The 26704-nt window shown below is 36.4% G+C and overlaps 1 protein-coding gene across 5 annotated transcripts in view; it reads left to right on the top strand.

The window, feature by feature from the left end:
* The window catches only part of LOC131067292 (uncharacterized), a 92989-nt gene that overhangs the window by 43345 nt on the left and 22940 nt on the right, over positions 1-26704 (top strand). For 4 of the 5 annotated variants that reach the window (XM_058002251.2, XM_058002248.2, XM_058002249.2 and 1 more), the window contains 4 exons: positions 355-423; positions 2591-2706; positions 3478-3532; positions 3717-3837. In XM_058002251.2, coding sequence (XP_057858234.2) covers positions 355-423; positions 2591-2706; positions 3478-3532; positions 3717-3837 — 361 coding nt within the window. The remainder of the gene's footprint in view (positions 1-354; positions 424-2590; positions 2707-3477; positions 3533-3716; positions 3838-26704) is intronic. The other variant, XM_058002250.2, reaches the window with a different exon arrangement.

The following is a 26704-nucleotide window of genomic DNA, read 5'->3' as shown; positions in this document are numbered from 1 at the left end:
TCATCAAGATACATTAAGCATTTTAAAACCTTGATTTGATGTTTAATGATTATTGTTTTAGGTCCTTGTCATATGTTTGCAACATTGCTACCTCATTTATGCGATTCAATTTTCTATTTATTTTGGGGTACTTGACCTTTTTAATATCTTAAATTAGAAATGTTATTTGCTTCTTTAATGATGTATTTATGGGAAAGAAAGTGTATATAAAAGCATAGGATTTAGGAAAGCATGATATATTATTAATAATACATATATTTAGGAATAACAGTTTGTATGGAATCTCATTGTTTAATGACAATAAATAATATTAATCATTTCATCATTTATGATAAATTATGCTATCATATCCAGGAAGAGCGATTACGAAAGCTTCAAATGCGATTGCAAGTTCCCTTTGATGGTACTTGCTTTGAACATCAAGTAAGCGTCTGCCTTTTTCTTTCTTTTAGATTTTTTCTCTAATATAAAGTATAAACATCACATCCACTTAAATCTTTTGGATTGAAGGCAATTGCATCCATTTTCCTATTATGATGAAGTCATCTATAGATTGAGTAATGACACGTATATAATTTTAATGATATGCTTTGAATCAGTGTGACTGGCCTTGTAAATTAGTTATAAGATGCAATATCAAGACTATCTTTATCATTGTAGAGTTATCTAGGATTAGTAATAAGGGTGGAGAATTATAAGAGGTAGAGGTGGTTAGGCAAGGTTCTAGGTGGGGAGATATATTTTAGATTGACGGTTGGGGTGTGTCAAGTGGTGTAGTGATTACTTGTCTTTGAACCCATCGTTGATTGCTTAGCATCCCATTTTTGAGATTAACATCATTTCCCTTTCCTACATTGTTCATGTTGAGAGAGTGCTAGTTTTTATATGGGTACAATGCTCATATGTATAGATTAACACTTTGAATACACCACCAATAATGTCTTTTCTTGATTATTTCATTTGCATTTATGTTCACTAGTGTGTGTCTCTAGGAGAAACTCATGTTATTCCTCTGAACTACAAATAGCTATAATAAAATAAAAAAATATTTAAATATAAATCCTGTGCATATGGGTACATGACTAAATCATTAGAGAGGAAGGGTTTCTATGTCTTAGAAATCCAAAAGTGGAGATCTGCAAGAGTAGGCTAGAACTTGTGGAATCTACAAATCTGCCCTATTTCAAAATAATGCTCCTCTTATTCTATAAAATCCGATTTCAGCTCAAGTAGGGGAATCCTATGAGACTTCTTAACCACATTTTGAACCTTAACACCAATTTGCAAATCTTGGGCAAAACAATTTTAATCTTTCTCATCATAAGACATAGCTAAAAACAACTTCACCATCTCCGAGCTAGGGGGCATAGTGCAGAGGGACAAAGATAGATGGTTCAATTGAAAGCTCGTTGAATCTTTCATTGAAGCACTCATAACAGGATCAAACACCTAAACCCCTCCAACTAGGGTTTTGCTGGACAAATACACTGAATTGCAACCTATAAATAACCACAATCAGCTCCACAAAAGACATAGAGGACAACATTGGGGAAAGAGTAAAACACAACAAGCTATAGAACCACCCCTATTAGTGGCAGAATAGTCTGAACAGTTGGAGACTATGGGCAAGATGCGTAGGACCAGGAGAGGCACAGGCAATGACATCCCGGCTGGAAGCAGACTGTCGAAGCCCTCCAGGAATAACAGAAGAAGTAGCAGCAGCTGAAGGCGCACCCCAACACTATTCAGAGAAAAATAAAGATGTCGAAAATGATGTAGATCAGGAGAAGCGTGAGTTTTCTTAGGAGCAGATGCTTTCATGAGGAGTATAAAAAAACCTAGGATGAATTTGGGGTAGAGCTCATTTATATACTATATTATTAGTGATAAAGGTCTGATGCTAGTGCTGTTTAATAAATGGAATTTTATAGATTATGTCAAATGTAGTGCTAGATATTATTGTATGATCATTTACATGAGATATATCTGATATAGATTGTGAGTACAATGACCTCACTGCATTTGTGCTTATTTCCCTTTGTTTATAGTGTTTGTTGAGAAGTCAAATTTGGCTTTAATCTTCATATTTTCATTCTGATGGTTTCAAAACTCTTTTTTATGGTGCAACTGTATGAGCACATGGTGTTACTGATTATTATACTGGGCTACTGGCTGCACCTTTGGTAATTGTTTCTCTCCAAATGAGAGGACTAGTTGTCTAATGATTAATCCATCCTGGCTATTCCGAAATGACAGCTGGCAGAAACTATGGTTTAGTGTTTTGTTCAAGGCTACATACAATTTTTTTTCTACTTGCTCATTGATTCTCCTAAGAGAAATAATTTATGTTCAATGATGAATGTTGCAAAACTGGTGACTTTTAACAGAACTGCATTAGAACCTTTGGCATAAATTTGTCTCTTTGTCAAACTGTATCAAATCTCACAGCACTCTTCAAAAATGTTTAAAGTGTCATTATACTTGCCTTCCTATCTGCTGATCATTTTTCTTCATTGTCTGTTTCTTTTGTACATTCATAAATGCAAGCTTCTGCAAATTATGCTATTAATTAAGCTTTTTTGTATTTCAGGAAGCTCTCAAAGCCCTATGGCGAGCAGCATTTCCTGATGTGGAACTAGGGGGACTCATCTCAGAGCAGTGGAAAGATATGGGATGGCAAGGTTCAAATCCATCAACAGATTTTAGGTATGGTACTGCAAATGGCTCTCTTCTTCCTTTTGTTTGGTGAATCAATTGAAAGCATACACTTGTCTGTGGGGGTGAATGAATTATATATACTAAAAGATTGTTTCTCTAAGAGTTCATCGACAAGGGGTATTTATTTAATTGACCTTCATGTGGATTTGCACCCAGCCTTTTCTTCATGGATGTGTGTCATCATCACCACATTAACACAAGAAAGATGTCTAGCAAGTCTTGAACTTAGGTCAACATCATGTCAATTGCTCTTCATTTCTACTAAACCAATGGTCTGCAGGGCTGTTCTTGGAAGCTCCTCTCAGATAACAGCAGTTGTCATTTTTCTATATTTCAAAGAGTACTTCCAGTCACTGAAAAATGAAATTTTCTCCCATTGCAAGTACTCTTGGACAAAGATTACCATAGTGACCAATATAAGAGCTAATAGTAACATCACCACACACTCATGGAATCACCTTAACATCCTCTCTCATCATTTGGGTTGGAAGCATAATGTCTTTCTTTCTGTAAGGCCTTATGAACAGTTATTCAATATTAGGAAAGAAGACATTTTTTGATTTCCTACATATGGATTGTACTAAAGAAATATTGCCAAAAATATTACAGTTGATTTTACAGAAACAGCCGCTAGATTTATAATATAATGTCTAATTTCTGAGATTGATCACCACTTATTCTGTCAATATCTTCAAATTTTTGTTGATGAAAAGTGAGTTTAAAGTGATCTGGAAAATGGAAAAAATGTCATATTTTCAGGGGTGGCGGATTTGTTTCACTTGAGAACTTGCTCTTTTTTGCCAAAACATTTCCAGTATGTACACTTCTACTTTTTAAAGTTGCTTTCTTCTTGGCTATTGTAATATATAAGAGTTTCCTTTCCTACCAAAGTGGCATGCTTGTTTGGGATTAGATAACATTTAGCTTGTTTTATATAAACATTGTCCAGTCATTAATGGGAGTGTATTATACTTTTCCTAAATGTCTGTGAAGTGCAGAAATCATTCTGTAGGCTATTGTTGAAACAAGAAGGGAAACGAGCCACCTGGGAGTATCCTTTTGCTATTGCAGGCATCAACATTTCTTTTATGTTAATACAGATGCTGGATCTATACTCAGGTCCGTCTTTACCTTGTCCAGGATTGTCTGATATTTTTTATGAATATTCTATAGAGTATGTTTTTTTGATATTATGCCAAAAAGTGAAAACTAAAATCATCTACATGATAATTTTATTGAGTGGTATGCAAATTCTCTTCTAGTTCTTCATTGTTCTGTAGGGATTTGTAATGTCCCCGGTTGTAGGAGGCTGTCAATTCCCGTCACTTAATAATAGTTCTGATCTGATCTGATCGATCATGTCAGTGGATGCTTTTGACTCCTTTCCTTTATATCTCTAAACATGAGGGAGAGATCACGCCTCTTCATTATGGATGCCCTTTGGCAAGAGACACACCCTTTCATCATTAGCACCCTTTAAAAGAGTGCAATTATTCATTACTTCCGCCCTTTAAAAGGGACACAACCTTTCACAATCAGATCTGCACTTCTTATTTAAATTAGATTTGCACTTTTGATTCCCAGTTAGCCCCTTTCCAAAATGAGGTTCTCTTCTCCCTTTTATATCCCATGTTTGAAGGAGTCACAACTTTTCCTTCCATGTCTTTTGACCATTCATTAACTTAATTAAATTTTTAATTATATTTAATTATATTATTTTATATTTTAATTTTAATTTTATTTTTATTCTTATCTATTTTAATATTATTATTATTTATTATTAAATTCTATTCCAAAGTGGGGACATTACAGTCCGCCCCACTCAAGATTGTTTGTCCTCAAGCAATAATCATGGAATGTTCAAAATGATTCCCAATATGAAATGGCTTTCGAAACACTCATAGAATAAACATGCTGCTACTTTTTTTGTAAAAACCCTAGTTCTTGCCCTAAATCACCATTTTATGTAAAACTACAAATGGAACAAGATGCGTACTTGATTGAGATCCTGCAATAGGTTAGGAAACCATTGAAACAATAAAATATGATACGTACCTGATTGAGATCCTGCAGTAGATTATGTATAAATAATATAAAACTTCTAACTTTCTAAGAGAGATGATTAAGCATAGATTCTTTATGCTTAGTTAGGAACATTAACTTAACCATAGTCTTGTCCAACTCCTTATAGGAGCTCAATCATAAAAAAAAAAGTGGGAGTAAGAGGAATGATGAGGTGTCCAAGAGACCCTCTACCCTAGGCCCAAGAGTGGAGTGAATGCCAGAGCCCTCTTGGCCTCATGGGACCATCGGTTAAACTACGATGAGGTGGGCTACCTAGTGAGGTATCCTATCACCATTCCCCTTCATCACTGCCATCCTTATTCCCTTGTTAATAATCAGTTATGATAGAGTTTGGAAAGATGCAATAGGGTGTTCCCCTCTAAGTCCAAGAGTAGTGGACTCTGTCTTACACTCCCTTGGCCTCATGGGACCATCGGTCAACTACCATGAGGTGGGCTACCTAGAGGAAGACCTTATCACCGTTCTCCCTCTTGCACTTTCTTATACTACATACAAACAACATCTTGTGAGTGTGGGATAGAGGATGTAACTAGGTTTCTTGACTTAGGGTCCTTATGACCTCTTATGAGCCCCCTCGACACCTCCTCCATTACACCTCACACCCTTTCCCATAAGATGGACAAAATTCACATCTCTTTCTATCCTTATACTCTAGATCAAATATGGAGCATACACGAAGTATAACTTGAACGCATGAAGACACAAAGCATACACTTAAAAACACGAAGCATACACATGGATATCTGCGAACACGGAGCATACATGTGAATATACATATTGTTAGATTCTTTTTCCATTATTGATTCATCTTTAGATTCTTTACCCTGCAGGATGGCAAGATCATTGCTCTGATACCACTGTAATGTCCCCTCCTAGGAGGCTATCAGTTCCTGTAAGTTAATAACAGTTCTGATCTGATCTGATCGATCATGTCAGTGAATGCTTTTGACTCCTTTCCTTTATATCTCTCAATGTGAGGGAGAGGTCACACCTGTTCATTATGGATGCCCTTTGGCAAGAGACACACCCTTTCACTATTAGCACCCTTTGAAAGAGTGCAACTCTTCATTACTTCCGCCCTTTGAAAGGGACACAACCTTTCACAATCAGATCTGCACTTCTTATTTAAATCAGATTTGCACTTATGATTCCCCAGTTATCCCCTTTCCAAAATGAGGTTCTTTTCTCCCTTTTATATCCCATGTTTGAAGGAGTCGCAACTTTTCCTTCCATGTCTTTTGACCATTCATTAACTTAATTAAATTTTTAATTATATTTAATTATACTATTTTATATTTTAATTTAAATTTTATTTTTATTTTATCTATTTTAATATTATTATTATTATTATTATTTATTATTAAATTCTATTCCAAAGTGGGGACATTACAGAATCTCTCCAGAAACTTCTTGGGCATACATTTACTCAAAATTGATAGGGCTCCCAAAGAATGAAATGCATTGAAAAGTGAATTTTGTTTACACTTTTTTTAGCATCTTGCAGTAGTTGAGTTCCTCAAAGTAATTGGTATAGGTTAGATGTTTCATTTTCTGGCATTTTTCACTACATGGAGTATGTATACATGAGTTACAAATTTTCATGATTATTTGTCTTGAGTACTCATCTCTTCTATGACCTTTCTCCTAAGTTGCCAGTTTAAGGATGGGCTCATGTTTTGGTTTTGCCACTGTGGCAATTATTTTCCGTAGTATTGGTACAGATGGGTGGCCATACCATTAAAAATCACTAAATGTGTAGTTATATTCACAATAACTTTATAAATGTATTAAAAATAAAGAAATACAAATACAAATATAAATAGGATACATATAAAATATATCTATACATATATATTTATTTATTCATAATATCTATAAACAATAAAAATATAAACTCATAACTTTATAAATAATAAATAGATAATTTATTATTAATTATTTACAATTTTTTAAATAATAATACATCTTGCTTTGTTGAGAAAAAGGACCCCGCTCCATTTTAAAATGCTCTCTACTTTCTTCAAAGCATTACCCAATCGTTATTTTAATACCTGGCTTAAATCATTAAGGATTCCTTTCAAATTTTTGTTTGAAGTGGAAAGATCAAACCAAACATGTCCAAGTAGAAAGGTGTATGAGTAATGATGTGCTGACACTATATGCAATTCTCATTCGTATTTATCCTTTGCCCATGCTATTGGTTGAGCATACAAAGAAAGTTTAATACTAGTAATAATGCAGGAAGTGGGACTTGCCATGTCTTGATCCTCTAAAGAACCTTTGTCACCCTCCATCCACATAGAAGTTGTGTAACGATGCAAGTGACAAAGGGATTATCAATCAGTATATGTTATCAAACATATGCTTTCTACACTATGAAGTGTCTTCCAAGAAGGATTAAGGTAGCAAAGAGCAGAAGTATCAAAGGGTTACGTATTTTCAAATGACCCAAACTATCCCAAGAGGTACATGGAGAGACAATTGTTGTAGATTCCAAATGGATCCATGATAGAATTGGAGGTGCCTAGATTAGATTTTTAATTTCATTTGGGTTTGGAATTTTTTTTATTTTAATTTAAGTTCTAGAAATGGCCAACTCTTTCCCAGGTTTTGAAAAATTGATTGCTCAAAATAGTCGGATAAATTAATTACGAATATACAAGCGTATATAAAGGAATTACAAGACGGTGTTCTAAAAAGAACAAACTGTTAATCTAAAGCTTAAAAAAGCTTAAAACGCTAAATAAAGCTAAAAAGCTTAAACTTAAAAGAAAACTATGCGTTCTTATAAAAGAAGCAATAGTTGACTAATGACTAACTAAATGACCATTAATAGAACCACAAAAGAAGGTAATTGACTAAAAGAATGAATTATTCTAATACCCTCCCTTAATGGTCATTGTATCAACTAAGTACCCGACAGAAGACGCTGCAGGTCTTTTGATCACAAATGCAATGCAAAGAACACTCTGCTGCTACGAAAACCCTCCCAGGATCTGCAAAGTGGTAATGACCAAGAATAGCTGATTCTGGATGATTGATGTAACCCTCACACGTGAATTATAGAACTGGTACACGCAAATTGTAGAAGCCTGAGACCATGATTTTGAGGAAAAATCGGCAAACCCTTTTACAGAAGAGTATTGAGCACACTATTTGCTCCAGCAACTCCAAAACAGATTGCAAGATACCACAGTTGCAAATGTTTGCCCTGGCAAGTCCAAGTGTGACCCAAACTTGACTGCAACAAAGCACAATTTTTATGGAAAAAATCGTCAAACCCAGAAACAAGAACCTTGCAAAAGAGAATTCACGATTTTGAGGAGAAAATCAAAACACCAAGAAATTTGGGGTTACAAATCATCTTTTTTGTGGAAAAAAGGGTAAAACCCTGAAATGATTTTTGAGGAAAAAATCAAACAAAACCCTGAAATGACGCGCAATAAAACCCAAAACATCACGTGGTAAATGTTAATTTTAGTACTTTCAGATTAGATGAAACTCAGAAAATCAGAATTTGTTTCTAACTAGGTTAATTAGATTTATTGGTTTTTCAGATTTAAGCATAGTAAGAAATGAATGCAAAAGAGACAAGACGAAAGTTACCCTGGGAAAACCTCCTAGGAGGAAAAACCCAGCTAGAAAAGATCCTCAGATCTGATTATGGTTTTAGATTCAATTGACAATTACACACTTATCTGGAGTATAGAAGTTGCAGTCACAAGGAAGATGATATAGAAGACTACAGAGCTAGTTTGTTGACAATGATCAAGATTTATAGTCCTTCTAACTTGTCTTGCTGTGCATGCACCTTTCAACTAGTTCGCAGTCCTTTGCTTGAGCCTTCAATGGAGATCCCTGTCTTTGATGATAACTTGTGATCACCAATTAGATCTGCTTCACATACATGGAGTTCGTTGTGATCACCAATTAGATCTGCACATACATGGAGTTTGCTGTGATCACCAATTAGATCTGCACATACATGGAGCTCGCTGTGACCTAACTGATAATCTGCTACCTATGAATGAAGTTCGCTGTGATCTGCTGCTTGCAAAGGAGTTCGCTACACAAGAAGGATATATTTCGCATTTACTTGAGAACTGCATTGATCATATTGTGAGAGGTATATGTCTTATTTATAGGAGAGCAAACACTCCTAATCAAGTTGGCTTGATCCTTTTAATTTCTTTAATTCATTTAATTTCTTTTGTGTGTAGAGGATAGGGTCGGCCCTATCAAGGTGTAGCGTGGGGACCTTTTGGAGAGCCGAAAGGTATAGGGCCTGGCCCTATATATTGGAGAAGGAGCTGGCCCCCTTAGGTGGATTCCAATGTTGCCCAAGGCAATTGGAATCCGCTAGGCCCTAATTATAAACAACACTCCCTCTTAATTAGGGCAGAGAATCATAACCATAATCTTCCATCTTGCACACAAGCAAAGTATGGAACTACATAATCATAATCTAACAGCTTGCACACGTGCATAGATTGGATCCACCTTGCATTGCCCGTAGAGGGTGGAGAGGATCTTTTCTACCATCATACATTGCCCGCAGAGGATGGTCAACAATTACACTAATACCATCTTACATTGGCCGCAGAGGATGGTTTAACAATTACACTTCTCCCTGTGAAGTTTTTACAATACCATCTTACATTGCCTGCAGAGGATGGTTTAACAATACCATCTTACATTGCCCGCAAAGGATGGTTACAAATTACACTTCTCCCTGAGAAGTTTACAATACCACCTTACATTGCCCGCAGAGGGTGGTTAACATTTACAATACCATCTTTCATTGCCCACAGAGGATGGTTAATAATTTCACTTCTCCTTGAGAAGTTTACAATACCACCTTACATTGCCCGCAGAGGGTGGTTTGATACAACACAACGTATCATTGAGATTGAGACTCCCTCTCAATTAGGGTTTCATTTTCCATAATACCAAGTCTGTCCCTGAAGTATGCAAACTTCACTTTGGATAGAGGCTTGGTAAGAATATCTGCAACCTGCTCATCAGTGCTGACATACTTCAGCTGAATAGCTCCTCTTTGCACCATGTCCCGAATGAAATGATAGTGGGTTTCCACATGTTTTGACCTGTCATGAAACACTGGATTGATGGACATTTTAATACAACTCTGGTTATCACAATGAATAACTGTAGGATCCCAAGCCTGACCAAACAGCCCTGTAAGAAGCTTGCGAAGCCACACTGCTTCTCTAGAAGCTACACTTGTTGCAATATACTCAGCTTCAGCAGTACTCAATGCTACTGAGGATTGTTTTCTGCAAGCCCAAGAGATCACTGCGGATCCCAAGCTAAAACAAATGCCGGAGGTGCTTTTCCTGTCTTTGACACTTCCAGCCCAGTCTGCATTTGAATAACCTTCCAAGGTTATTGGAGTGTTAAGTGGATACTTTAGCCCAAAACCAATTGTGCCTCGCAAATATATTACGATGTGCTTGGCCGCAACAAGATGAACATGTTTGGTTATGCTCATAAACTGGTTGAGAGCATTCACAACAAAACACATGTCTGGTCTAGTGTTAACAAGATACATCAGTGAACCAATCATCTGCCGGTACTCTGATGGGTCTGCAAAACCAGAGTTAGTTGCAGAAACACTTAACTTCTTTAAGTTAGATTCCATAGGAGTAGACATGGGTTTACAATCCATCATTCTAAATCTTTTCAAAATGTCAATAGTATACTTTCCTTGACTTAGAAAAATTTCGTTAGATCTTTGCCATACTTCTAGACCTAGAAAATAATGCATTAGACCTAAGTCTTTCATTTCAAATTCTGAAGCTAATTCTTTCTTGCATCTAATAATAAGTTCATCTTTACTAGTAAGGAATAGGTCATCCACATATAGAACTAGAATTAGCATTTCATCATTGGCTACCTTAAAGTATATGTTAGAGTCGGCATCATTTTTACAAAAACCTAGACTTAGCAAGTATTTATCAATTCTTTCATACCAAGCACGAGGAGCTTGTTTAAGGCCATACAGAGCTTTCTTTAACCTGCACACATGGGTTAATCTATCCTGAATCTCATAACCCTCTGGTTGCTCAATATAGACCTCTTCCTCAATGACACCATTGAGGAAGGCAGTCTTAACATCCATCTGATGTAGTTTCCAACCCCTAGCAGCAGCAATAGCTATTATCGTTCTAATAGAAGTATATTTAGCAACAGGAGCAAATGTTTCTTCATAGTCTATGCCTTCCTTTTGAGAAAAACCACGAGCTACAAATCTAGCCTTATATTTTTCAATACTACCATCAACATTATGTTTAATTTTAAATAACCATTTAGAGGAAATAACAGATTTACCTTTGGGTCTTGGCACAATGTCCCACACATCATTCTTGATGATAGACTGATACTCTTCATCCATAGCAAGCTTCTAGGCATGATGAATCAAGGCTTCTTCAACATTGCAAGGTTCAGTTTCAATGAGATTGCACATCAAAGCAACGTAGTTGGAGAATACCTGATGTCTCTTAGTTTCACGGAAGGTGTCATTGGGAGCAACAAATCTTTCAACTTCTTGAATGGTGTTTCTTACCCAAAGAGGCCTCTTTTTGGTAATGACAATGTCACTAGGAATATCAGTGGAGTTCATGGGTTCTGGTGGATCATGATGTTCATCTTGAGGTGGAGGTTCAACTTGCTCCCTCTGAATCTCTGGGTTAGTATCAACATTTATATCTTGATTGTCAATAGCTTCATCAATAACACAAGAACCTTTCAATTTCTTAAAAGCAATGTCTTCTTCAAATGTAACATCCCTACTTACCTCAACATACCTTTGACCTGGGATGTATATCCTGAATGCCTTGGAGGACTCACTGTAGCCGACTAGTATGCTTTTTTTTCCGGAGGGTTCCAACTTTGATCGCTTTTCCTTGGGCACATGAACATAAACGGGACTTCCAAAAATTCTGAGGTGACTAATGTCAGGTTTGGATCCTGTGAAGGCTTCTTCCGGGTCATGTTCTTTAGAGCACGATGAGGACATCTATTTTGGATATACACTGCTGTTCTAGAAGCCTCAGCCCATAGGAAGGTCTGCAAGTCTTGATCGTGAATCATAGCCTTTGCAGCCTCCACAATAGTCCTATTCTTTCTTTCAGCAACACCATTTTGTTGAGGATTGTTTGGAACACAAAACTCCCTCTTAATTCCTGACTCAACACAAAAATCATAAAAGCTACCGGAGGTGTACTCACCTCCATTGTCAGATCTTAAACATTTAATTCTTTTACCAGAGGAGTTTTCAGTTAATGCTTTAAACTCTTTAAATTTATTTAAGACTTCATCAGATTCTTTAGATTTCAAGAAGTAGATCCAAGTTTTCCTAGAGAAATCATCTATGAAGATTACATAATAATGAAATCCACTAGGAGACGCTATAGACATGGGACCACATAAATCAGAGTGAACAAGTTCTAGTTTGTTTTTAGCTCTATTTTCACTTTTATGAAAAGGACTTTTAACATTTTTACCTATAGCACAACCTTTACAAGTGTTATCATGGATTTGACTGAGTTTAGGCATACCTTTGACTAACTTTTCAAGGGATGGAAGAGCTTGATAATGCAAGTGCCCAAGTCTTCTATGCCATAAGTCACAGGATTTAGGAACCTCATTAATGAGGGCTTGAATAGGATTAGTAGAGAGCTTATAAAGACTATCATATCTATGACCAATTATACAAGTAGATTTAAAACTAGCTTTCTTAGGCCAAGCAAGAACTTTTCCCTCAGAAAATGCAATTTGATAACCTTTATCTTCTAGAGCAGAAATGGAAATTAGGTTTCTTTTAATTCCAGGAACAAACAAGATATCACTGAGGTGCAAGGAAATACCAGAGTCTAAATTTAGAGAAGTAGAGCCAGAACCTCTTACTGAATAACAAGCGTCATCACCAATTACCACGTGAAGGCTGGTATCCTTTTCTACTAAGCCTGAAAGGTGATCACAGTAGCCTGTGATGTGTCTGGAGGCACCACTATCAATCAACCATGTATTGCTTTTTGAAGGAACACTGCTAGATAGAGCGGAGATGAATAAGAAGTCATCATTTTGTTCTGAGACTTCATTTAGGTTGGCTTCACTTTGGTTAGGGTTATTCTGACATTCTTTAGCATAGTGACCAAATTTGTCACATCTAAAGCATCGGACACGCGAGGTATCTCTTGGTTTCTTCTAAGGGTGTTGGGAACTAAATGGACTGAATTCCTTATTTCTTTTTGGATAAGGTTTCTTCCAATTTCCTCCTTTCTTGCATTGAGCTGCAAGCATGTGATGATCATCTACATGGGGACTTTTGGTTTGCCCTCTTGTGATGAGGCGAGACTCTTCTTGAATGCAATCATTCTTAAGGCGATCAAGGGTAGGTAACTCGGTCTTGCCACTTATGGTTTGGATAAATGACTCCCATGAGTGAGGTAGACCATTTAGGGCAATCATGACAAGGTCTTTGTCTTCCATGATATGGCCAATTAAACCTAGCTGATTTTTTAGTTCTGAAATTCTCATAAAATAGGAAATAACAGAATCTTCTTTTGCCATTTTGATATTAAGTAGTTGCTGTCTTAAAGTAATTGCCCTACTGAGATTGTTAACTTCATATGTACCTTGTAGATGGCTGAACATTTCCCTTGCAGTGGTAAATGAGGCAATAGAGGTGACTAGGTGGTCTTTGACTGAATCAATGAGAATCTTCCTGGCCTTGACAGCATCCTTTTTGAATTGTTTTAGCTCGGCTGCATCCGTTGTCTCAGTTAGCTCTTTCGCTTCTATGAATTGGAGAAGATCTTCTTCCTCTAGAGCCAACTTGATTCGAACTTTCCATGCTATAAAATTGAGATTCCCATCAAGCCTATCTTCAACTTTCAGCCCCATTAACCTAACCTGCAAATGCTACACCAATCTGAAAATAAAGGAGTACTGAATTCTGAATCTGAAAGTTTGATCTAGCCTATAGCTCTGATACCATGTTAATTTTAGTACTTTCAGATTAGATGAAACTCAGAAAATCAGAATTTGTTTCTAACTAGGTTAATTAGATTTATTGGTTTTCAGATTTAAGCATAGTAAGAAATGAATGCAAAAGAGACAAGACAAAAGTTACCCTGGGAAAACCTCCTAGGAGGAAAAACCCAGCCAAAAAAGATCCTCAGATCTGATTATGGTTTTAGATTCAATTGACAATTACACACTTATCTGGAGTATAGAAGTTGCAATCACAAGGAAGATGATATAGAAGACTACACAGCTAGTTTGTTGACAGTGATCATGATTTACAGTCCTTCTAACTTGTCTTGTTGTGCATGCACCTTTCAACTAGTTCACAGTCCTTTGCTTGAGCCTTCAATGGAGATCCCTGTCTTTGATGATAACTTGTGATCACCAATTAGATCTGCTGCACATACATGGAGTTTGCTGTGATCACCAATTAGATCTGCACATACATGGAGTTCGCTGTGATCACCAATTAGATCTGCACATACATGGAGTTCGTTGTGATCTAACTGATAATCTGCTACCTATGAATGAAGTTCGCTGTGATTTGCTGCTTGCAAAGGAGTTCGCTACACAAGAAGGATATATTTCGCATTTACTTGAGAACTGCATTGATCATATTGTGAGAGGTATATGTCTTATTTATAGGAGAGCAAACACTCCTAATCAAGTTGGCTTGATCCTTTTAATTTCTTTAATTCATTTAATTTCTTTTGTGTGTGGAGGATAGGGTCGGCCCTATCAAGGTGTAGCGTGGGGACCTTTTGGAGAGCCGAAAGGTATAGGGCCTGGCCCTATATATTGGAGGAGCTGGCCCCCTTAGGCGGATTCCAATGTTGCCCAAGGCAATTGGAATCCGCCAGGCCCTAATTATAAACAACAGTAAAACACTAGACATCATGCGATAAAACCCGGATTTTTTGAGGGAAAAAAATCAAGCAAAACCCTTCCATGATATTTTATGGCAAAAAATCAGAAAACCCCCAAAAATAATTTTTTTTGAAGACAAAAAGTTATAAACTCAAAATAATTTTTTTAAAGGAAAAAAAATAATAAAAACCCCCAAAATAATTTTTAATGGGACAAAAATTATAAAACCGAACCACGAAAAACATGTCTGCAGAAATAAATGGTTGAAAACCCTAGCCGCCACCCAGATTGCAAACAAATCGTGGACAAATCATCACTCATCACTGAAGGTTGTGGTAGAAATACCAAAGGCAAAATCACGTGACAGAATTCGAAAAAATCACGTGCAAAAAACGCAGACAAAACATGAAAAAGGCGTCGAAACCCTAGTCGTGGCATAGGAAAAACACTCAACCCAAAAACCATGACATGGCGCCCAAAAAAATCCAACACTTCACGCAAAAAATCATGAAATACACAGTCGCGGCTGCACCACGAAATGAGATTGCAAAACGCAAAAATCCAATGAAATATCCGCGCCGAAAATGATGTGCCCTAGGCACGAAAACATGAAAAACCCAAAAACCTCCCTACAAAAGAAATTTGCCCATGAACTGCCAAATCGCCCAGAAACCTTGCAAAAACCCTTCGAATTTACAATCTGCAAAAAATCACCCAGATAACAGTGTGCCCTAGCTGCGTAGGCACAAAACACGAACACAACGGCAATTTTGATCAAAAATCTTGACAAAAACCCTAGCTTGCGATTCCCAGAAACCCAAAAGCACTAATGATTTTTTTCATAAAAAAAATTCATTTAATTTTTTTTTCTTGAAATAAATTCCAAGTTACACCATTGTGAATTTTTATTAAAAAATTTGCCAAACTCTAAAAAATCCCATTGACCCGCTCTGATACCATGAAAAATTGATTGCTCGAAATAATCGAATAAATTAATTACGAATATACAAGCATATATAAAGGAATAACAAGACGGTGTTCTAAAAGGAACAAACCGTTAATCTAAAGCTTAAAAAAGCTTAAAACTAAAAAGCAAACTATGCGTTCTTATAAAAGAAGCAATAGTTGACTAATGACTAACTAAATGACCATTAATAGAACCACAAAAGGAGGTAATTGACTAAAAGAATTAATTATTCTAATAGGTTTGCCTAGAGGTCTTGGATGAACCCAAGTTGAACCCATGTCCATATTTAGATTTGTTCCATTTAATATGCCAATGATTCTCAAAATAGAAGAACCTAGTAACTTAGCTTGTCTCTCATGTACATTAGTGAGAATCAAGGCATGATGATTCACAAGGGACACAAGCATCTCTAAAAGATTTAGAAAATAGTATTGAAGAAAAGCTAAGTTACTGATTCCGGTATGGTTACAAACGCACGCTTGCGCGCGTGTGTGCATTAATAAAATAATATTAATATACTAGAATAATAAAATGAACATATAATAATAAATAAAATAAATGAATAATAAAATATATATAAATAATAAACAATAAATAATAAAATATGTTTAAAAATTTAATTTTAAATCAAAATTTTATTAATATATTATAAAATTAATCTAATTAAAATTAAATTTTTTTAAAATATTAATTTTTAACGTATTGAATAAAAACAATAGTAAAACTGATGATAATAAATATTGTGTTTGTTGCCTATATACCTGAGGAAGAGATGTCTTGCTGAAGTTCTGCAAAAGAACATGTAGACACGACAAAGCCAAAGACACAGAGCCAAGACTAGACACGACATACAAGAAATTTGAAAAAAAATTCGAATTAGGAAAAAAAATTGAATCTACACCCAAGGTCGGATCCAGTGCAAACCCAGGTTTGCACTCGTATCAGATGCAAACCTGAGCGAAACCTGCACCCAGGCCTTGACCCCCGTACCCGTTAACTTAGAAGAAAAAGATGGATGTTAACAAATCCACCTTGAATCACAATTACTATTAATGTGGGATTTGATAATTGTCCATAAAGAATAACCTAGACTAAGTAAACCTTGGAGATGCAAAAAGAAGGTTTAGAAATTTCCCCGACATCCATGGAGTGTCAACAAGTTGATGCAAAACATGATCTCCTATGCCAAGTGTGATGGTTTTCTTGGACTCTTGTCAGCAATATGACACTTGTGTACAATAAAAATGATGTCCAACTTAGGATAGTGGCATATAATTTGACTCATTGAGAGTAGATTGAGCTCCATTCTCGGAACATAGTATACGTTGAGGAAAATAAGAGATTTCCCTTTAGAGTGTATTTGAACATTGTTTTTGCCAACAACTATATACTCCTCACCACACTGAAGATCACTGAATCTGATCAAGCTATATACTTAGTGAACCAATCCTTGTGTGAAAAATGTCTAGATGTTCCAGAATCAATGTACCACATAGAAGAATTGGAGTGATCTTCTGGTTGTTTGGCCATTAATGCATAGAAGGTTGGCTCCTCCTGCTCAGAATGCTCTACAACATGAGCCTTTGGTGGAGGCCCTCCCTAGTTGGATTTTTGATCAACCAACCTCTTTTTGCAGTGCTTCTTCATGGGTCAATTTTATCACAATAGTGAGATGTGATAGTCTTCAGATTCTTTGAAGTATCTTCCTTTTGTCCTTGACCTTTTTTCTGAGGCCACTTGCCCTTACTCTTGCTCTTGGCGAATCACTGCTGCTACAAAACTGCTTCTTCCATCTATTCTGCTACAAGAGTTTGTTGCATAATTCATCAAACTGTAGATCAACATTGGTAAATGTGATATTGACTGTTTCTATGAAATTCCCATAAGAGGAAGCCTTTCAACATAATGACCACTAGGGCTTTATCCATCATGCGACCGATAGTTGTTAATTGATCATGAATTGTCTTTGATCTTCATCAAATGATCTTGCAAAGACATCTTTTCATCCATCATGATCAAGAATAAAGTATTCTTCAACGAGAAGGCCCTCCCTTTATTTTATGTCTTGTGAAGATCTCAGAGATGTTTCCAAATCTCTAGAGAAGATTTGCTTGAAGGAATCTCTGAAAGCATTTCTTTTGTAACGGATAACTTAATGAGCATAACGATTTCATGTTATGCTTATTAAACTTGTCTTGGTCTTTACCAGTAGCCGTTGGTCATGTCTCTATTTCGAGGGCTATTTGATCAAGCATTTCTATGTGAAGATAGTGAGAATCCTCTATTTCCAATTTTTTTTAGTGAACCTTTGGTTGCCTTCCAACATGATGCTGGTCAATGAAGCTGGGTAACCTCGGGTGGGGCTGGGAGGCCGAATGGCGGGTGTCATTCCGTGCTTGGTTCAAGATTGAGTGATAGAGATTTTGCAATAATTGATTGATTGGGTTTGGTTGTCTACAATGTTCCTCTTGTTCCATGAGAGTATCTGTATGATTAGAGCTTGCTTGGTTTAATATCGAGTGATAGAAATTTTGGAATAATTAATTTATTGGGTTTGGTGGCTTGCAATTTCTCTAATTGGGAACCTTGGGAAATATATGCATTTTTTTTGTATTTTATTATTATAGAAGACTGAAAATAAATGCTAACATATGTAACTAAAACCTACACTAATTATGATTAGTAATAATAAATTTCAGTATTTATTTTAAACATCTGTAAAGAACAGTGATTAATGAGCAGATCCAATGATAAATGATGCCAAATTTATTACAGAAACCTTCAGATCTGATTGCTTATAATAATAATTAGAAATGACAGCCAAAATCACCTGTAATTAACCCTTGAACAGCATGAGATAGAGCAGTAATAACTCAGCTCAGTTACAAATAACAGAAAATTGATTTACAACTCACCATACAATCCATATGGTTGGCAGAAATCCTTGTAAAAATGACCCTTTCTGATGTTGTACAGTCTACACTAGGCGGTGCAGGCTGGAAACATTTAATAAAAGACAAAATTCATATCAAAATGTGTATGGCGCAGTCAAAAGGAGCTGTGAATCTTGTACAGCAGCCTAGGACAGTATGGGAGTGATTTATAGGGAATGGAATGTGCCAACAAATCCTTCTGATCTGGTAACAAATATCTGATTCCAAATGTGGATCAAGCTTAAACTAGGAGCAGCAGTGTATTGATTTCAAAATCTGACAAATAGTGATGATATGCTGATTTTCTTGCAAATATGAATCATTCCAACTGGAATGAATTGCCATGATAAGCTCAAATGCAATTTCTAGATAGAATTGCCACCAATAGACAAGATGGTTTTTGTCCTCAATTCTATAATGGAAATTGTTGTCACGTTTTCACACATCGCCCCATTGCAAATGGGGTGTGGAGTCTTTAGCTATTGGCCTTTCATTTGTAGGAGGTATGATGTCTTAGGTGGCCATGAGGTAATCAAGTCAAGTTTCTCTCTTTGGGATGAAGTGAGGTCAATTAGTTCTGAAGGCTTACGAAGTGAATGATTTATGATGATCATTCCATTTGATCATCTTTTGCTTGCAAAATCGGAGTTGAAGTGCTGAAATTTGGCTAAGGCAAATTTGTCTTAGGGGTCAAAATTTTAAGGAAAGATAGGCTAGAGTTTAAGCCACCATGAGAGGCTTGGAACAAAGGGATCAAGATAGCAAAGTTACCATTTTGGGATCACTTCTTTTGACACCTCAAATCAGTGAACTAAGGATTTCGACTTCCTTCGACCCCCCAAAAGCACAAATTAAGACTTCTAGTGGAGCCCTCAAAACATGAACTAAGCCTTGACTCTTCCTTGACCCCTCAAATCAGCGAACTAAGCCTTGTGCATTTCATTGCTTGAAAGGAGATCATGATCTTGTTAAGTGTGTTGTCAAGGAGTTGTTGCAAGCTTAATTGATAGCAAGTCAAGAAGAGGAATGTATAGCAGGCTGATCAATCTTTCAAGATGACTTCCAATGAAGGCCCAAAAGCACGACCTAAGGATTTTCACTTCCAATGAGACCTTGAAAGTCCAAACTAAGCATTTCCACTTCCAATGAAGCCTCCAATCAGAGAACTAGTGAATGATGACTTCCAATGAAGCCTCAAAAGAACGACCGAAGGATTGATCATTTCCAATGTGGCCTTGAAAGCATGACCTAAGGAATGATGACTTCCGATGAAGCCTCGAAAGCATGACCTAAGGATTTTCACTTCCAATGAGGCCTTCAAAGCACAAACTAAGCATTGAGGCTTCCAATGAAGCCTCCAATCCACGAACTAAGGATTTGATCACTTTCGATGAGCACCTCAATCCATGAACTAAGCATTTGTTACTTCTTGTCAGCACTCAAAAGTGCAACCTAAGGCATAAGCACTTCCTTCCACTTCCGCTTCCATTTCCTTCCTTCCACTTCCTTTGCCACTTGAAACCAATGCAAATCAGGCTTGTCCCACACCTGAAACCTATCAAATCAGGCATATAAAAGTGAGAAATCAAACATAAATCAGGCCTGAGACACAGAATCAGACTCAAATTGATGAGAATTAAGTCAAAAGGAGAGAAATCAGACTCAAAATCAGATGTTTCCATGGTCAGAAAATTCATATCCAGATTTAGAGAAGGTAGTAGGGAGCTTGATTAAGTACTTTTTGCAATGTCTTGATTCAAAATTATGTTTGTTCCAGGTTTGATGCAAGGGGGATAAACATGGAAAGGAATGTGAAGAGGGTCAAGACTTCAAGGTGCGGAAGGAACATCACTCACATGCATGAGGAACATCATCTCACATACAACATCAAGATTTCACCACATAAGCAAAGACAAGAGGCCAAAGAAGACATTGCAGCACTTCAAGTCTCAGGCTCATTCAAGGCAGCTGATGGGATCATCAAGCACACTACAAGGCAAGAGTGGGAGTCATCTAAATCAAGGGAAAGAACAAGAAAACTCCAAGCTTGGAATGAAGGATTTCCACCGCATGAAGAAGATAATATTATATGATGAAGATCAATTCATTCAAGGCAAGAAAGAAAGATCAAGCATAAGCATCACAAGGTCTACATCAAATACAACACTAAGGTGGAATTTCCAAACAAGAAGATGAAAGGTGAGATGATCAAGAAGAAGTACAACCACACCATTGTGATGAGTTACAAAGATTGAGAAAGTTGAGGTGGTGCCCTAGTCATCAATTATCCAATCATATTATTTCAAGCTAAGGTGTCCAAAATCAATGTACCCGATTTATCCAACAAAGAGATAACTACCACATGTGGGCACAAAGTTCGATGCACCTGTCATCATCTATTAGTCGAATAGTCAAGGAAGGCCATGTGTCCCATCAAATGTAATTGTGTCATTGGTCAAGCATTAAATGCTTTGTAATGGGTGTAACAAACCCTAATTAGGGTTTATATCTTTCAATCTTGGCCATTGATTGTGAATCAATCCGAGACCTTCATTGTAATGAGAGTACTATATAAGGTTCCACTCTTTCATTTGTAAAGGTTAATAGTGAATAGTTTATAGATAATAGTGAAAGTAGCTAATAGTTAGAGTAGTATAGGAAGAGAAGGCAAAGATTGTTGCCAAGACATTGTTATAAGAAACATGTAAACTTCATTGAAGATATGGTGGAATTCATATGTTGATTCAACAATTTGCCTGGTCTCTACTTCTCATTTAAATTTCATGTTGTTTAGATGAATGGAAGAACTTTGTGCATGATCAATGGTGAAATTTGTACATCCATACTACTAACACCTTGCTGGTTGTAAAGTGCCTTGCGTAGTCAACTGGATTCATCTTAGCCAAGCTTAACTTCAATTGCTACTCCTGCTTTGATATGCTTCACCTTGAGGGTGTCTATGCTTATAGCGGTGATTTGAAAATCATAAATCTATCCCAAGAAGATTGTACTAGCCTTGTGGAGATGTTCTCTACATGTCAAAGAAAAGCTTAGTTGAGTTCCACCAAAGATTGTCCATTGCGCTTACATTCCTAGGATTAGACTATCTTTCTCAACCCTTATCCTTTTGCTATTTTTTTTTCAATCAAGTTAATTTCCACGTTCCAATGACATTCAAGCATTCAAGATTCAATGTAAGTCCACGTTGTGATTTCAGCAATATCACATCAAACAATTGAGTCTATCCAAGAGCATGTCAAGGCTTGACATTCAAAACCTTGGAGTCATCCCATTTGATCACGCAACTTAGCATTTGGGAGGATTTTGTTCAAGAGAGGATAGAATACTTAGTATTTTATTTTGTGTTGCATAGTGCGTAAAAACTGTTAGGCTCGGACTTGTCATTGATGTCTACCATATTTGTCTTTGTCACAAAGAAACATACACAAATTCTTTTTTAGACACATTTGATGATAATAACAGTTAAAAGTATATCAAGAAATGATGATGATTATACCTTTAATCTGATTACATTCTAAATATGTCTGTCTCTGCACAAAACTGGGTTGGATGCTCACGCCAAACTGTCTATATCATACGGGAGTTATGTTTTTGTTCATTTTGATGATTGAGATCGGTTCAAACTACAACAATATGATCTTTTATGGAGCTTCAAGTTGATCTCGAGATTAATATTTGTTTTCATCATCCATATATATCAAATTATATAGATATAACTCTAGTGGAATAGTTAGAACCAGTGGTAACTATCATTGGTTACATGGTTTTAATAACAAACATTAAAAAGAAGTCGGTTCGATGGTTTCTAAGTTGGTTTGATGGTTAGTTTGCTAACTAAAACAGCTACAAACCAATTCCTAACCATACAACCGATGCATGGTCTTTTTAAGTTCGAGTTTGGCAAACGAAGATTGTGTTGAGTTTTGAAAGAATATTGTTCAAAAGCATTCGCAGAATTCTAAAGGAATGCGACTGTGTTAGTGGTTCGAATGGGATATATAGTCATCAAGGTAGAAGTTTGATAAAATGTTCATGTAACGTCTATACTATTGAAAATTTTAGAGATTATCATTTTGTAATCTGCAACTATGTTGAAGTAGATTTTCTGTTTTGTATTGTGTGGTTGATGCCACAAAAAATTGAAATTGTTGCTCTTATTCTGAAAGATTTGGTGGTTTGGTGCCCTAAAGAGGAGTTGCTCTTATTCTAAAAGATTTGGTAGGTTGGTGCCCTAAAGAGTTGTTGCTTTGAAAGATTTGGTGGGTTGGTGCCTATTGATGTGTTTTTTAGCACAATCGAACATAGAATAAAATGCCAAGGTATTTGATTCTCTCTCAAATGCTATGCTTCGTGATCAAATGAGACAACTCCAAGGTTTCTATTGTCAAGTCTTGACTCGTGGATAAGCTCAATGGTTGATGTAATTGTTGGTAATCCAAGGGGACTTATGTTGAATACTTGAATGTTGAACGTTTGGATATTACTGGAACTTGGATTCTAACTACTTCCTTGGAAAATAAAATGGCAAAAAAGATAGGGTTTAAGAAGTCTACGCTACTCCTAAGAATGTAGGAACGATGGACAATCTTTGGTGAAACTCGACTAAGCCTTGCTTTGACATGCAAAGCAACAACTCTGCAAATCTTAATGCAATCTTCTAAGGAAAGCAAGTGATGTTCAAATCACTATCAACAACAAGGATACCATCAAGGTGATGCATATCAAGGTATGAATAGCAATTGAAGTTAAGCTCATTTAAGGATTCTAGTTGACCACACAAGGCAAACTTACAATCAACAAATTGCTAGTGGTATGGATAAAAGAAATTCACCATTAATCATTCACAATTCCTATTATTCATCTAATCGACATGAAAGCAAATGAATTGAGAAGCAGAGGCCATGCAACTTGTTGAAATGACTCATTAATTCATCATAGCTTCAATGAAATCATATGCTCTTTACAACAAGATTTTGGCAACAATTTGCCTTCTCCTAATCTAACTTCTATTATGATTGCTCACTATTGATTGCTATCTATGAACTATTATCTACTACTCTACTCTTGTTATACTGCTATTATTAACCCTTTACAAATGAGAAAATTGAGCCTTTTATAGATAGCTCTTTGCAATGAATGGCTTAGATTGATTCACAATCAATGGTTGAGATCACATGATAGAAACCCTAATTAGGGTTTTTTACAATAAACTCCTTTGACCAATGAGAAAATTACATTTAGGTTTAATATTGAATGTGAACCAATGGAATATGATGGTAGGTAGCTCAAAGTTTGTGCCTCCATATGACGAGTCATGTGCATTGTATCTAGACATGCTGATGTAGAATTCCTTTGATTGGTGGAATGATGACGAGGATGCCATCTCAACTTGCTTGTAGACTTGATAGATCATCATGAAGGAATGTTGAGCAATATCTCTTGATACTGAACATTATTTAGTTTGCTGAATGTGATGATGATGGTTGATCTTCCCTTATTCATGATCAACTTGATGAATGATACACTTGGTTTGAATTAACTCCTCAATGTACTAACTTTAATTCTTGGATTCCCGAAGGGAATTCAAGATTGTAAAATGTTCCTTCGTCAAATAAGCTGTCTCCTTCATTCTCTTGACTTTGATCTTTGCTTTACATGACTTGAGCTTGATCTTAATGTTGACTTGTCTTTGATTCCTTACTTAATCACCTGCAAAGAAAACAAAAGGGTGTTAAATACATAGAATACATACTAATTTCACTTACCTTCCACTTTTATATGCCTGATTTTGTTCTTGGTATAAGTCTGATGTAATGTGAATCCTCACAGAATTCTGCCCTGATTTCCTTTTTTTAAAATGAATACAACTGCCTTCAATTTGACCTTGAAACCTTCTCTTCAATTGAAATCATCCTCTTCAAGAAAATTTTGATCAAATGCAATGATCGAAATAGTTGTCAAATCGCTACTTCCAAACAAAATACGCTGTGTCTCAGATCAGAACTGGAAATCACTTTGAATGATGTTTGAAATGAGTTTAAGGCATCTCCATTTACATGCGTTGCATTCTAAGAGTTAATCTTTTTACTTTAGCCTCATTAGGCTGACTTGCATTTTTAAATAAAACATTTTATTTTGTTCTTTGCTGAGCGCCTATACATCATTTAGGATGTGATAATCGACTTCTTCCCCTTGTGCTGTTTGTTATTCATTCACCTTAGTCAAAGGCAATTTACCTTTCAATTGCACAAGAATTTTGGTATTTGTTTAAAGATTTCGGTTTCAAGCCCTTGATTTGTCCAATCGACATTTTGATTTTTATTTGCATCACATAATTCTTTGCTTGATTACATTTCGGTCATTTTGTTGTCATCTTTGCTAGGCGGCAATTTCATGTTCATTTCTATTAACTTTACCTTGACCGGTGTTTAGCCTTTCATTTGCACAAGATCACTTTTGGCTTTATGAGCTTTATTTGCATAAGCAAATCGGTGTTTCCTTGTTCATTTGTACTTCGGGAGTTTTTATTTCAATTGCATCATGACTTTGCCTTTGTGAAATTCCTTAACTCAATTGGCCATCTCTCTTTCATTTGTATCACAAAACCTTGATCGGTATGTAGACCTTCATTCGTAGCACACAACATTGACTGGATTTAACCTTGCATTTGTAGTTCAATTGCATTAGCAAATTTGGGCGGCATTTTTGCTTCCATTTGTAGTTGATTTTGGTCTCAAGGGCTTCATTTGTAGCACTTTGCTAGCTGGGCGGTGTTTTACCTTTCATTTGTATTAGCAAACTTGTTTGATCAATTGTTGATCATCCTATTACATCAAGGATGAGTGGTTATTAGAGGGTCATTTGTAGTTGACACGTTGAGCAGCTTTTTGGGGTTCGTTTGTAGTAGGCCTGCCTTGGCGGAAATTTGGGGTTCATTTGTAGTAGACTTGCCTTGGCGGAAATTTGAGGTTCGTTTGCACTTTGAAACTTGGGTGGAAATTTGAGGCTCATTTGTAGTTGACATCCTTGGCGGAAATTTCAGTCTCCTTTGTACTTCGGCATTTGCAATTTCAATTGCACTTATAATCAAATCGGTCTTAGACTCTTCATTTGTACTTCAAGCCTTGATCGGTTTTTAGACCTTCATTTGTACTTAGTTGTTTTGCACTTCGTTTGCACCATTTTCATTTCACCCAAGTCAGACTTGATGTGGTAGCTTTTGAGGCTCCATTTGCACTAGATGATTGTGGTAGTCCTGCAAAATGACCTAGCAAAAATTTGATGTTCTTGGGAAAACTTTGGTCATTTTGAATTAATTATGCTCTGTTATTGCCCTCAAGCATAGGGTTTAGGGTTTATGCCTTTTTGAGTAAGTCCTATAGTTAAACCCCTTAAACCTGTTATAATTTTGCGTTACTTTATTAACTTAAGTCCAAGGGTCATCTTGTCGTTGAAGGGGCCATGTCTTTTTCCTAGGTATTAATTTGTTTGGTCAGCCCTTCATTATTTTTCCGAAGTCCAACGTGCTATATTTTATTAGCCCCATGATGGGTCCCCCTTTATTTCCTAACGTTATGTCTATCTCTATTGTCCTAGGCGAGTCCCTTTTGATTTTTATTAGTGAGCGCTTTAAATTTTTCCTAAGTCTGAGCCTTATATTATTTCTGCTGGTGTCTTGATGCTAAAGATTGAGCTACTAAAGATTCTTCTATTTGCACATGCATTAAATGGATGGTGATGTTTTAATCGCAATCAAAAAGGTGCTCTATGGTTAAGCGGCTAAAGTTGGCGATCACCGTGGCAGGAAGATAACGTTCGAGCATATCAGACGGTCCTCGCGACCCCGCGGTCGAAGATGTGAGGAGGATAATCACTGTGGCATCACGAGATGATGCCACGTCTCTAAGGCGGGCCGAGATAAGCCGATGGTGGGACCGATTTACCATGGTGAGATGGCAGTGAGATGGATGTGCTACGTCATACTTTTGATGGGCTCGCTTGCCACATATGATAGTCAATGTTAGATTGACCAGTATGGTTCGTACGATTTTCCAGTGTGGAAATG

The sequence above is a fragment of the Cryptomeria japonica genome, chromosome 7, assembly GCF_030272615.1.
Source record: "Cryptomeria japonica chromosome 7, Sugi_1.0, whole genome shotgun sequence".
NCBI lineage: Eukaryota > Viridiplantae > Streptophyta > Pinopsida > Cupressales > Cupressaceae > Cryptomeria > Cryptomeria japonica.
Note: the sequence above shows the minus strand (reverse complement) of the source record. Positions and strands in the feature narration are given on the sequence as shown.